General features: G+C 37.5%; 1 protein-coding gene across 1 annotated transcript; it reads left to right on the top strand.

The window, feature by feature from the left end:
- The first annotated feature begins 1,913 nt into the window (after positions 1-1,913).
- LOC110895319 (early nodulin-75-like) lies at positions 1,914-4,565 on the top strand. Its single transcript, XM_022142605.1, has 3 exons — positions 1,914-1,920; positions 3,329-4,031; positions 4,076-4,565. The coding sequence occupies exons 1-3, from the start codon at positions 1,914-1,916 to the stop codon at positions 4,563-4,565; spliced, it is 1,200 nt and encodes a 399-aa protein (XP_021998297.1).
- Positions 4,566-15,572: the final 11,007 nt, after the last annotated feature.

Consider the following 15,572-nt stretch of genomic DNA (forward strand, 5'->3'; position numbering starts at 1 on the left):
GTTATCATTTAACGAAACCGGACATAACGATGTTTGGTTATATCCTAAAGATCATCCAAGTATAAACTATATGGGTTAAAAGTGCTTGAAATGAAAGTAATTACGTTTTAGAAGGCCCAGGGGTTGATTCTGCCATGTTTGAAACTTATTGTGCTGGTTACCCTAGGGGTGGCGTCGTGCTACACCAACACTCCACTGCCGTCGCGCGACGCGACGGCCTAAAATGGGCAGAAACCATGCACGGGTGCAGGTTCTACCATTTCTTCACCATTGCATGCTTTAATTCAAATGTAGGGACTGTTAACATCGGGGAACAATACTAAACACCTGGAATGATCAGGAGGTGCTCACAATTGCTATAAATAGAGGCTTTGGGGCAGACTCATTCACTTGCACTTCCAATTTTCATACTTTCTCAATCTCTAAAGCTTTGGAGCATTCTCTAGAGCATCCTAAGCATAAAGGAAGCTCTCTTAAGTCTAATCTTCATGCTAAGGACTCTTATAAGCGTTCTTAGCTTCTGTAGTTAAGATTTTATTAGTTTAAGGACTGAAAGTCAAAGTTAGTGTAATTCTGCTTTGACTTTGTGACTAATCACTAACGGTCCAGCCATTATTCGAATTGAAAGTGGCTATGTGTTGGTAATTAAGTAGGTGATAAACCCTTAAAAGGGCACATTCTAATTATCACGTTATCTCAGTCAATTGTCGGGTCAAAGTACTTAACAGAAAAGTCAAACGAGTCAGTTTTTATAAAATAATTCATAACTGATAATGTAGAAGCTATAAAATATGTTTTAACCCTTAAACAACTTGGTAAATAATATAAGAACATGTTTAGGCATGTTCAACCCGACAATTCTGAGTATTAGGCTCGGTTCGCAACCGAAAGTCGCAAAAGTAGATTCTGCTTTGACTTTCAGTTCTGACCCGAATTAGCTTAGTTTAGTTATGCCTTAGGGTTCCTTGGTGACCATATTATATGTTAGTACAACCCTCTGAGGTTATACTACATGGTCCCTTAGAAATCTGAATCGTTTGCATGTTTCCGTTAAATGCTTAAAAATTGACCATTATGCCCTTATGTTATAAAAACGAGATTTTTGAAATTTTGTGAGAGGACAAAAAGCTTTATTACTGATATATAAGTATGTCCTAAAAGTTTGACATCCGTTTCTGGTCTCAAATAAAAGTTATGCAAGATATCGTAAAAAAGAAACTTTTTGTTAATTAAATGGCATTTTCATCATAAATCATATTTAAACCCAATTTTTGACACCAAACTTCCTACCCACTGTTATGATATAATATTTAGGGATTTTTGGAAATTTTTGTCAAATTTTATACTGACCGTAGCATAGAGTTCTAGCATAAATTTGGTAATTGACGATAATGCCCTTTTTGTTAATAAAATGAGTTTAACATATGATTTGCATACCAAACCTTATCCTACTGATATCATATGTTAAATAAAATATTTTAAGCAGTAGAGACTAATCAAAACTTCAGAATTTTATAAACACCTTGAATACCGTCAATTACCGACTTTTACGCAAATTAGGCGCATAGTATGATTTAAAACCATATTTAACGCCTAAGACTTGTTACCTAATGATTTTATAAATAAATTTTTGTACTTTAACAGTAAGTATAAGTCTTGAACTCAGATTTCCAAATTTGACCTTAAAAGCATATGTGAAATGACCAAAATGCCCCTACGGTGCATAGTGTGGCCATAAAAGATAAACGACACATATGTACGATATCTTACTGATGTAACTTGAAAAAATTAATATTTTTACTGTATATTTTAGACCAGAACCTCAGATTGCTATTTAACCTCTTTTATAAACTTTAAAATGACCAAACTACCCTTACGAGGCTTAAATTGGGTTTAGATTCGTTTTGGGCATAATGGAAGGTATCCTATTGATATCACAACATATTTTAAGCATAATAACTTATGGAACTTGTACATTACTCATTCGGTTACCCGTTATGCATATACGCGTTCGGTACGATTTATGTAACTAGTTTGCATAAATTAACCGAAACGGGTCAAACCTTATCATTTTTACTTCAAAATCCAGAATGTATTTAGTTTACCCATTTTATAAAAGTCTTCATACTTGTTGGGTCTAAATCACATTATAATCCGGTCTTCGCTTAATCTTGTGTTTTGAACCGTAAACCTTTATTGAAAACTAACCGGTCTAAATTATAACTAAATAAGACCCGTTAGGAATCTAATAGGTTATTAAATACCTTCGTTCCAGATTAGGAGCCCAGTAAAAGCTACTTGCACTTGCTGATTAGAATATACGGTAGAGAATAAATTACATTTTAGCTCAGGTAAATACTTTTGACTTATTTTCCCTTATATGGGCTTGAGATATGGTAAATTATTACCGCTTGGTCGGGTATTGAATATTTAATCGATTAGTGGTTAAACATCGAGATAACCCGTTTTAATCTGTTTTTTTTATACAAAGCATTTGGAGGTTAATATGACCGTGTCCTGGATATCCTCGGCTCATTCATTTGAAATGGCTACGACTTAAGCACGGGGTGTAGGCATACACCTGACAGTTGCGTATGTAAAACGGTATCTCATTCGTGAGGAAACTTCTTGTGGGCTTATACTAGTGGTGTGTCTATTAATTTTGTCCCGGCTCTTCTATTCCGGGCCTCGAACGTACGACAAACATGTAAAACTGTATACAAGATTATTTTAAATAATTGTCCCAAGTTATAAAAGATTTTATGCCTTGTGCATCCAAACCAATTTTATAAACACTTTTCAAAAAGATTCAGTTAATTGTATTTACCAGTGTAAACTGACGTATTTTTTTCAAAAAGGTTATGTGCAGGTACTACACGAAATGGGCTGGAAAACTCCTGAGTATTAATTAAAGAGTCTTGCAAGCTTTTAATACTTAAAGTCTGTCGAACAATATTTTCTTTATGTTTTAGATCCGCCTGTGGATCCACATACAACCTCTTGTATAATATTTAATTATACTTTGTGTTTCGGTTTGTATTATTATTTTCATTCTAGACTTCCGCTGTGCATTAAACATTATTTGACTATGATGATATCAACTACGTCACGATACTCCCCACCGGGCACACCGGTAATACGTGGAAATATCGAGGTGTGACAGGTTGGTATCAGAGCCAACATTGAGTGAATTAAACACTAGCCTTTTCTGTTTAATCTCAATGACACAGTTTGCACATTCCTTGACTTCCGAGTCTAGGCAAAGGATTTAGGATTAATCCTAATCTTAATTGGTTTTTGTCTTTTGTTGTTTCTTTTGTTTTGATAGGATCAAAAGCGAAAATACCGCCAAGAGTGAGAGGCCGAGGAGGAAGAGGAAGAACACCAATTTTGACTAGGAACGACCATGAAGCCGGACCATCACACCGGCGTACACCATCCGCTTCTTACGGATCAAGTCCTCACGAAGACTGGAGGACATACATTGAGCCTGCGAGGCACTCTGTCTCACTCAGCTTCTCTCCATCCTATCATCATTCCTTTGGGCCGCACCAGGAGGATGAGCCCAATGACTCTCATCACTCTTACATTCCTCTGCAACGATCGGGTTCACATCATTCTTTCCAGAACTCGACACCTTATTTTCAAAGCCAGTTCAACCCGATGAACCGGATAGAAGAACCAGAGGGACACAACCCTTTAGGACCGACTGATCATTTTCTGGAGTATCAAAACATGGATGTGGACGAAGATCCAGATCCTGAGATGCCACCATCTGGGACGCCGACGCATCCCATTGAAATATCTAGCAGATCATCCTTCCATGGTTCGCCTTACAGGGGCCCTGATATTTGGGCCGAAAGATGGGCTTCATACAAATGGGAGTATACTCCCCCTCACCGCAACTCGCCACCACACCAGCAGGTCCCTTCTGAGGACCCACATTTTCAGGCGGTCACGCCACCGCCACCACCAGCGCCTGAGCAGCCACCGCCTCCCGAACCATCGAGGCGACGAAGAACTGCACGGATGTCCGTGCGTGGGGGTTTCCACTTCAGCACCCCCAACACTCCAGCAACAGCAACTACCCACCGCTCTACGAAGACCCGCAAATGGGTGGGCCTTCAAATGCAGTTTCTGAAGTCGACTCTGCACCAGTCGAACCAGCACCACAAATGGGTTATGATAACCCAATTCCTTCTTACCCAGGTTCAGCTGGGTACAACCCGTTCGAGCAGCAAGCTTATTCAGGTTATAACTACAACAATGTCCCTACCATTAACCTGTACTTCGAGGCAGCAAACTACAATCCTCTCTACCCTGAACCCTTTCCAGCTACGTACCCAACTGGGTACCCTGCATATGGGTATCAATACCCACCGCCTCCTCAACCTCAGCAGCTGCAGTCGCCGCAGCCACCGCAAATTCAACCACCGCAGCAGCAAGAAATCCTCGAGAGGTTGCACGAGGTAGAACAAAGGGTAGACGAAGAGCGTAGAAGCCGCCGCGATCTACTAAAGGGTTTGGCAAACCTTATTAAGGGGAAGAAGAAGAGGGATTATTAGAAATCCTTATTTATTGTTTTGTAATTTCATTTTCAATTAAGTCCATGTGTGGACATTTCATTTATGTATTTGGTCCCTGCGTGGACTTGTCTTTCCTTATTTTAGTCCCTACGTGGACAATGTTATTTCTTTAAAAAGACCCGTTTAGGGCATTATTGTAATTCGTAGGATTTTATTTATGAGAAATTCCTTTTTGAAATTACAAGTTGGCATTAAACATAAATATATACATATTTTGTAAATCAAAATATTAATTCAATTTTTATTGATCTGCCATTAAATATTAAAAGAAAATCTTAAAGGTATGACCTAGCCCATATGTCATTTTAGACATGGCCATGATAGTAAAACCTTTTTAAGATTCAAATCTTTGTTAACATCTGAAAACATGTTAGTACTCCTGGCAAATGTGATTCGATAAAATCACACTAGTCATCCTTATATTGGATTTTTCCAATTCCTTATTCTTACCTGATAATTTAAACATCCATTAGTGATGAAGTGCCTACGGGCCATACTTATTGTCCTATAAGACAAATGACAGTTGTAGTCTATCACTCCCTATTAGAAAAGGTGATGAACTATGTTCGAGCCTTAATGCCTCGATCCTATAAGATCAGGGCTTATAAATTAAAAATGTCCTTGTGACAGGGCCTTTTTTTGCCACTTTAATATCCTTAATGATTTATAACTGGGATAAATTATAATGAAAAATTTAAAATAAATATAATTAACAAATTAACCAATATGGTTTATATTTACCATGGTTAATGAGTCATCAAAAATGAGGATTCCATAATAAACCTCTAAACAATCTATTGTCAATTGTTTTATAGCAATCAAGCTTCAACATGTCAGAATCAGAAGAGGTTAATAGTTATCCAAGGGAGAGAAATGATACCACCAGAATAAATGTAGCTAGTGCAGATCTTCAAGCATTGATAGACAATGTTGTTACTAGAGCCACTGACAGACAGTTCAAGGAACCAAGTAATACTCACACAAAGACTCAAACTGTGGCTCATAGTAAGCCCCCTTCTAAAACACATGAGTCAAATAAGGACAACTCTCGTCACTCGTTGAATCAGAAGAGTATACCATCAAAACAAATTGTGCTTAATCAGGAGCCACGTGTCAAGACCTGCTCTTACAAATACTTCGCCTCTTGCAAGCCAAGGGACTTTACTGGAGAAAAAGGAGCCATTGACTGTATGATATGGCTCGATGAGATAGACACTGTAGTTAATATCAGTGGTTGTGCGGAACAGGATATTGTGAAGTTTGTTTCACAATCATTTAAAGGTGAAGCTTTGGCTTGGTGGAGGTCGTTAATCCAAGCCATAGGGAAGATCCCGTTGTATAACTTGTCTTGGGATCAATTTGTTGCACTGATCAAGGAAAACTTATGTCCTCAGCATGAGGTTGAGAAAATCGAGACTGACTTATTGACTTTGGTCATGAAAAACTTGGATTGTCAGGCGTATGTTACAAGTTTCAACACCATGTCCCGATTGGTTCCTTATTTGGTCACACCAGAACCAAAGCGCATAGCACGTTTTATAGGAGGCTGGCTCCAGAAATCAAGGGAAATGTGAAAGCATCCAGACCTACCACATACAGGTCAGTGGTGGATCTGTCTCTATCTCTCACACTCGATGTAGTCAGAAACAAGTCTGTCAAAGCTTCCGATGAAGGAAAGCAGAAATGGGAGGATGAGAGTTCTCATCACTCCGGTAAGAAACGAAAGGGGAACTCTGAGCATAAGAAGGGTTCTGGGTTTAGAAAGGATACCCAGCAGTATGGGGAGAAGCCTAACTGTAAAAATCTGCAAGAAGCACCATTTTGGAAAGTGCAGATTCGAATCGTAATCACAATCACAGCCGAAAGTTTGTGGGATCTGCAAGTCTAAGGAGCATAAAACTTTAGATTGAAGAAAATGAAAGATGCAACCTGTTATGGTTGCAACGAGAAGGGGCACATAAAGACCAATTGCCCGAAAAACCCAAAGAGGCCTGAAGAGGCCAAGAAGACTAATGCACGAGTCTTCCAAATGAATGCTCAGGAGGCTGTGCAAAATGATAATGTTATAACAGGTATATTCCTTATCAGTGATGTATATGCTAGAGTTTTATTTGATTCTGGTGCAGATAAGTCTTTTGTAGACAATAAATTTTGTAAACTGTTAAATCTGCCTGTTAAAACTCTAAGCATAAAATATGAGGTAGAATTGGCCAATGGTACCATAGAGACTGCTTCAACAATCTTAGATGGATGTTTTATATCCATTAGGAATCACTCTTTTCCGCTGTCTTTGCTTCCGTTGAAATTAGCAGGATTCGACATAGTGATAGGCATGGATTGGTTGTCTCGTAACCAAGCCCAAATTGTATGTGATAAGAAACAAGTGGTTATCAAGACTCCTAATGGTGAGCCATTAACAATTCAGGGAGATATGCAGTACGGATTACCTAAACAAGTATCTATGCTTAAAGCATCAAAGTGTTTGAAGAAAGGTTGTGTCATTTATATGGCACAGGTAACAACAGACGAGCCAAAGCCTAAAATTGAAAATATTCCTGTTATTTCTGAATATTCAGATGTTTTTCCTGAAGAAGTACCTGGTTTACCTCCAGACATGCAATTGGAATTCAGGATTGATATTATTCTAGGAACAACACCAGTTGCAAGAGCACCTTATCGGTTGGCACCAACAGAAATGAAAGAATTAAGAACATAGTTGGATGATTTATTAGAAAAGGGTTTTATTCAACCCAGCTCGTCCCCTTGGGGAGCACCGATTCTATTTGTGAAGAAGAAGGATGGATTAATGCGTTTATGCATTGATTATCGCGAGCTGAACAAAGTTACAATCAAGAATATGTATCCATTGCCCAGGATCGATGATCTATTCGATCAGCTTCAAAGGGCAAGCTACTTTTCAAAGATCGACTTGAGGTCAGGATACCATCAGCTGAAAGTCAGAACCGAAGATGTGCATAAGACCGCATTCAGGACTCGATACGGCCACTACGAGTTCTTAGTGATGCCTTTCGGGCTCACTAATGCACCTGCAACATTCATGGATCTCATGAACCGCGTTTGCAAGCCATATCTAGACAAGTTTGTCATTGTTTTTATTAATGACATACTTATTTATTCGAAGAATCAAGCCGATCATGAGAAACATCTCCGATGTATTCTTGAACTTCTGCAACAAGAGAAGCTTTATGCAAAGTTCTCTAAATGTCAGTTCTGGCTCCGAGAAGTTCAATTTCTAGGACATGTAGTGAGTGAGCGTGGTATCCAGGTGGATCCCGCTAAGATAGAAGCAATTATGAATTGGAAAGCACCAAAAACACCTACAAAGATTCGCAGCTTTTTGGGTCTAGCAGGATACTACAGGCGTTTCATTGAAAACTTTTCTAGGATTGCTCACCTTTAACTTCGTTAACTCGCAAGAATGTAAAGTTTGACTGGGGTCCCAAGCAACAAGAATCTTTTGAGATCCTCAAGCAGAAATTAAGCAATGCTCCGGTATTGACATTGCCAGAAGGGATTGAAGAGTTTGTTGTGTACTGCGACGCATCACACACAGGTATGGGTTGTGTGCTTATGCAGAGAGGCAAGGTTATTGCCTATGCTTCACGTCAATTAAAAGTGCATGAAAAGAACTACACCACCCATGATTTGGAATTGGGTGCCGTTGTATTTGCACTAAAGCTTTGGAGGAATTATTTATATGGAACCAACTGTGTAATCTATTCTAATCATAAAAGCCTTCAACACTTGTTCAACCAGAAAGATCTTAACATGAGGCAGCGTCGTTGGATGGAGACACTAAATGATTATGATTGCGAAATTCGTTACCATCCGGGCAAAACGAATGTTGTTGCTGATGCTTTGAGCTGAAAGGAAAGAATTAAACCAAAAAGGATCAACGCCAAAAGCATCGAATTAAGAAACAACTTAAATGAAAAGCTGTTAGCTGCTCAGAAGGAAGCTATATTGGAAGCTAACTTTCCGAATGAGAAGTTAGGCGTCACTGCTGATCAATTGTCTTATGGCAAGGATGGAATCCTTAGATTAAATGGACGAATCTGGGTCCCTGTCCATGGAGGACTTAGAGACGTGATCCTTCAGGAAGCTCATAGTTCAAAATATTCAGTTCATCCAGGCAGTGATAAGATGTACCAAGATCTAAAGGCAAGTTATTGGTGGATAGGTTTGAAGAAATCTATAGCCACGTATGTAGCAAAATGTCTGACGTGCACGCAGGTTAAAGCTGAGCATCAAAAGCCGTCGGGTTTGCTGCAACAGCCTGAACTTCCCACCAGGAAGTGGGAAATGGTAACTATGGATTTTATCACTAAGTTACCAAGGACAAAGCACGGAAATGATACGATTTGGGTTATAGTCAATAGGCTGACAAAGTTAGCTCACTTCTTACCTATTAAAGAAACACACAACTCCGATAAGCTAGCTCAGCTGTACGTGGATGAGATAGTATCTCTCCATTGAGTGCCAGTATCTATTATCTCTGATAGAGATGCTAGATACACATCTCATTTTTGGAAAAGATTTCAGTAATCCCTAGGCACTCGTCTAAATTTCAGCACTGCTTATCATCCTCAGACAGATGGCCAAAGCGAGCGTACGATTCAAACGACCGAGGATATGTTCAGGGCTTGTGTTATTGATTTGGGTGGAAGTTGGGATGACCATCTTCCTTTGATTGAATTTTCATACAAAAATAGTTATCATTTGAGTATCCAAGCCGCGCCTTTTGAGGCCTTGTACGGAAGGAAGTGCAGAACGCCAGTTTGTTGGGCGGAGGTTGGAGAAACCCAACTGTCAGGACCTGATATAGTCCTCGAGATGAAGGATAAGATTGTTCAGATCCGTGATTGTCTCAAAGCTGCCACGGATAGGGAGAAAAGCCACACAGATATGAGGCGTAAACCTCTGAAATTCGAGGTAGGTGACAAAGTGTAGCGCCCTGCGTTTTCAAACATCCTACATTTAGAAACCTTACGTGAAATTCTATCTTTGGAAATCTTGTGTTCTTATAACCATTCTTTCATCGTAATCGTTGTAAAATACGGAACTTGCTTCGTAAATAAAACTTGTACATTACACTTTTTACCTAGTTAAATCATGTTTTATTTCATATTTCACCTTTTTACAAGTTAGGGGAAACATTGTTGCATATTATTACACAACTTAATTAACAAAATTACTCATTATAATGTTTTAAAAAAATAAAAAAAATAAAGAAATATGGCAGCCCAATTCAGCAAAATTCAGCCCCATATAGTTGGGTTTTGTGGGCTAGTTTCAAGGTGTAACCCCTTCTAAACACTTCCAAAGCCCAACCCATTGAAACCCTAATCCTTCCCCCTATAAATACCACTTATAACCAGCCTCCCTACCACTTTTGCAACCCTAAAAACTCACAAAACATCCACCAAACCGTAGCTGAAAGCAAGGGTTCGAGTAGATTGACACCCCTTCACGAAAATGAGCATAACTCACTCAATTCTTATCCGATTCACTCGATTCTTTTTCCTACTTGCTTGTATAATCATGGGGTTCGATCCTAGACTTCTCCTTGGAGAAATCAGACCTGGAAATGCCCCGAAATAGTCCATAAACTTTCTGTTTGTTTTTATGTTCATCAAAAACTTGTTTAAACCTATGCAACTTGTGTCTAACACATCTCATACCTATGTCCTAATGCTTACAACTTATCCCATGGTTGGTTAAGCTTAAAAACAAGGTTGAGACATTTAAAATCAGAGGATTAAACCTCATAAACTTGGTGTTTTGTTTAGGGTTTTTAACCCACAAGTCATGTCAAACTTTGTCTTTGATACATGAGTGATTATGGAACAACTTGGGTTGTCCAAACATACAATCCTCACATGATTTGGTGATTTCTCTTAGTTAGTGTGTATATTTCTTATTCTTTATTGTATGTTCATGACCCTCCTTGGTTGTTTTTTTTACATCAAGTGTAGTGGTGAACACATAGAGGTGCCTAAATGGAAGACTTGATCTTCCTACCTCCTACATGACTTCTATGACATTTAGAGGTACCAAAATGAAGATTTTAATCTTCTACCTCATGCTTGAACTATTGGACATATATTATATAACCTAATATATTATTCGAATAATCGAATCTTTGATGATGAACTAGTGTTCATATGTCGGGGTACTAGATTACATCATCCTAGACTATGATAACTTGTCACGATTCTAATGGAACCTTGTTCCATGAAAACATCTAAACTCCTTCGAGTTTCCTAGTGTCAAGAACAAGCATCATATGTACTAAATGATTATTTTCCATGTTATTCTCATATCTTATTTTTATGTTGTTTTAAACACCGAATCTCGACTCTAAACATACTTGAACCTTAACCCTTATACATTCGGACTCTAAATCTCTACTCGTCAACAATTGGATAATCGGAAAACATATGCAAACTTTGTGAGTATACTCGTATTCCCCTTTTACTTTTATCACTTTTGGGGTGTAACATGTTTTATCTATCAACAAACTTACACATGAACATTTTGCTTAAACACATGAACATTCCTATAACATGCTTGTATACGTGATGGCTTGATACTTTAAACTTGGGTGATTCTTATGTGTTGAACTTATCATTAACTTCGTACGAGCCAAACCGTGACATATGTAGCGCTATAGGATTAACGACCCGCCTCTACTGAAACTTTGGTTATGTCATGAGCAAGTTGCGTTTTCTTGGTTTGATATGTTATACACATGCCATATTTAATGTTTATCTTGAATCGCATGCTTGCTATGAGGAATTGTTCACACTTTTATCTTATGCTATGTATGTACCAAACTTGTATACTCGCCTTTGCTTTTGCATTGAACTTTATTTTAAACATGTTACAGGTTGAGGACGATGATGCTATGAAATGAAGTAGTGTTGATGCCTAGATACACATATAGACGTTAGGGTTTAAAATGTTGTATCAAAATTTTGTTATGTTATCATGTTGTTTTGTTAAACTTGTCGTATTTGAATTTCTTGTAATGTTGACTATTTGAAGTTATGAAATGAAATGAAATGAAATTTGGATTTTCTAAATATTGTCACAAATAGCGTTATGATGTCTCTAGCAATCTTCACACTTCGTCTCATCCCGATGTTTCCGCCATTGGTTGGGGTGTGACAGATTGGTATCAGAGCCATAATTATAGGGAATTAGGAAAAGTAGGAATGCTTTAGCCTAGTCTATAGTTTTAGAACCTTATTCGTATGCTTTGCTTGGACTACTACATGATACTTTATTTGTTACTTATTTATGCTCTTTTAAACATGTATGTTACTCATGTGTAATATTCGACATGTTATTCTTACGCATTAATGCTTGTTTTATTATGTGTCAACACTTGTTTCGTTGTTCGATTCTTTATGTGTTATTCTTGACATATTTCTCTATGTGTTAATACTTGTTTTATTTCATTATTTAAGTATCATCCTTGATATGCTTTCTTATGTGTTTATACTTGTTTGTGTATCTCCTTCGACATACACTTCCCTCATGCATTTTACTCGATTATTCTAAATCCGACAACACTCATATTGTACAAATGAGACGAATTCACCAAAATAGGCGTGAAACCCACAATTTGGTGAACGACTCTCAATCTACCTATTCTTTTTTTTACACGAGATATCGCGATTAAGCTAGGAGTGAAATCCACATCTTAATGGTAAATCTCAAATTTCAAGTTCTAGTGGACCCTCGTCAACACGTCGAAATTAAATTTTGACCCGACGAGTACCAACCACACTTAGGATACGAAATCGTCAAGTTAGGGATGAAACCCGCACCTTGTCGACTAGTTCCACTCCTTGGCATTTTTTTCATAAATCCCGCCAAGTCTCGAAATTTCGATTGATTTGGGACATGTAGTAACCGGAAGGGTAAATACCGTTAACCGACTTGTCGGCGAGAGTATTTTACCTATTAGGCCAAAACATGCTCCTCAAATTCAAAAGACTTTTCGACCACTTTGGTTAGTCAAAGTTCCGTTTTGGAACACTCCAAACTTTGGTCAAACATGTGTTTCTATTGTTCATTTTATACGATGCAATCTTTCAACCTCGAGTTTACCTTTGATTTCTCTTTTCACACGCACAACATATCGAACCTTTTCGATACACTTATATACGCATGATTTTCATATAATTTAAATTCATATTCCTTGTAACAACTAGTGGAGATGTATCATCGAGATTGGAGTGACTTCCTTACCTTGACGATTGACTCCACCCCTCTTCCCTTAAAACGACTTCACCAACGAGTTAGGGGTGATTCCCTTACTTAGGTGACCGTTACCCAAAACTTATCTTTCAAAATATTTTATTATGCAAACCCGATCATGTTTTATACCTAAATCATTTATCATTATTCAAAATACCTACTTATACCGATTTCAAAATACATTGTTTATCAAACGTACTTCTTATTCTACCATCCATTTTCACTCAAATCATATACACGAGATTCTTAATCATGTCTTTACCGTTTTACTACACGAATTTCCAAACCTTACGAAATGCTACCTATCAATTTAATCGGTCTAATGAATCTCTTGCCCATGAACTTCACATCTGATTTATTAACTGAAACACGTTCACATTATATCATCATACTAGAGACTTCCACTCTTAATCGAAATCAAACTAACCTTTCTCAATTACTTATAAGACCTCATAGATGTTATATGACCGTTTACCAAATACTCTTTCCAACATCAATAAATCCTTTGTTAAAATTATTTTTAAATAATCACCAAGTTCTTTTACTAAATTTCTTTTCTAAGGGTCGACGTTTTCACAAGAACTTTCAAAGTCCAAAATTTTCATGTTTTGATGCAAATGAAACAAACCCGTTATTTAAAAAAAAACCTTCTCTACAACGCTTAACTCGTCATCCAAATTTCAAAACACGTGGGCTAGAAGACTTCATGGGGACCGACAATTTTCAACATACGTGAACTCCTTTTTTTAAACAAAAGTAGCATTTCAATCATTACAAAATACGTTAAGCATGACCAATGAGTACTTTATGTTCCTTTACATATACAAACTATATTCTACCTTTCAAACCAAGCTCAATCTAATTTTGATTCGACAAACTAAACGTTTTGTTTAAACAACTATACATGCACATCATCATACACATTTTAGTCGATATCTCGCGATAACATCATTTATATCGTTCGTATCTACATACTTAACCTTTTTTTTCTCTACAATGTCTCAACGTACACCATATACGCAATATTTATTTTTTATACCTACACCTATGTTCATACGTTTTATGCTTGTACTCATACACATACTACTTATATGTTTTACGCTTCTGCTTCTACACATACTACTTACACGTTTTATGTTTATGCTCATACATACATGCGTATTCATACTTAAACTTATGCTCATACTTTCATCCTTACTCATGATTCGTACATTCGTACCTATACGCAAGCGTAATCCGAGGGATTCGCTTACGTGGGTCCCATACATGCTTAAACATAAACATGCTTACATACGGCATTCTTCTACGTACACATTCTTATTTTCAAATTCATGTATACCTTGATTCATACATAACTAGTACAAGCTATGTGGATCACGCGACTATCAGTATAATCGCGGGTGCACACGGGATTATAGTGATAGGCGTATGAGAACCATAGAGTGTACTACTGTGTATGGTAAGACACGGAACGTAACATGACCCCAAGTAACGAAACGGACGTAATGTGGTTAAAACATGGTGGATACGCCGCTGGTACTTCCTATATATAAGTGTTTTCACCATGTTACCAAACTTTCGTAAAACGTGCCATGAGAAATTCAGTGTGTTGCAGACCTTTTGGACCTAATACAACTTCACGCAACTCACAAATGCATTATATCCGATTATTCATGACGAGACTTCATCCTTAACACACTACGTTCATCTATCCAACACTTATGCTATTCACATACTTGTACTCTTTAAGAGTCATTCGTTCATTCTATACTCGTATTATTTTATACAAAACTCGTTCGCAATCCAGCTTGTTTAAACATTTGAGTCCTAACTTACCTCGTTACCTATAAAATAGCCTCCCTATTCTTGATTCTTGTGAAACTATACTTAGTATACCTCTATTGCTTTATTTAAAGTAACAAACCTTTTCGTTCCTCTCAATAAACAGGTTTTACCGAAAGTATGATTTTTTTATACTATCCTTAAAAACTTCCCCTTGCAAATCTACCTTGACGCTCTCCAAAATTTGGTACTTTTCAAAACTTTCAAACTTCCCAAGTTTCAATTCTTAATGATCACCTTTATGCCAAAAACTCTTTCAAGCCTTCCTCTTGAATAAATTTCGGGACGAAATTTCCTAAAGGAGGGGAGACTGTAACGCCCTGCGTTTTCAAACATCCTACATTTAGAAACCTTACGTGAAATTCTATCTTTGGAAATCTTGTGTTCTTATAACCATTCTTTCATCGTAATCGTTGTAAAATACGGAACTTGCTTTGTAAATAAAACTTGTACATTACACTTTTTACCTAGTTAAATCATGTTTTATTTCATATTTCACCTTGTTACAAGTTAGGGGAAACATTGTTGCATATTATTACACAACTTAATTAACAAAATTACTCATTATAATGTTTTAAAAAAATAAAAAAAATAAAGAAATATGGCAGCCCAATTCAGCAAAATTCAGCCCCATATAGTTGGGTTTTGTGGGCTAGTTTCAAGGTGTAACCCCTTCTAAACACTTCCAAAGCCCAACCCATTGAAACCCTAATCCTTCCCCCTATAAATACCACTTATAACCAGCCTCCCTACCACTTTTGCAACCCTAAAAACTCACAAAACATCCACCAAACCGTAGCTGAAAGCAAGGGTTCGAGTAGATTGACACCCCTTCACGAAAATGAGCATAACTCA

The sequence above is a fragment of the Helianthus annuus genome, chromosome 2 (genome assembly GCF_002127325.2).
Source record: "Helianthus annuus cultivar XRQ/B chromosome 2, HanXRQr2.0-SUNRISE, whole genome shotgun sequence".
In the NCBI taxonomy this organism is placed as follows: domain Eukaryota; kingdom Viridiplantae; phylum Streptophyta; class Magnoliopsida; order Asterales; family Asteraceae; genus Helianthus; species Helianthus annuus.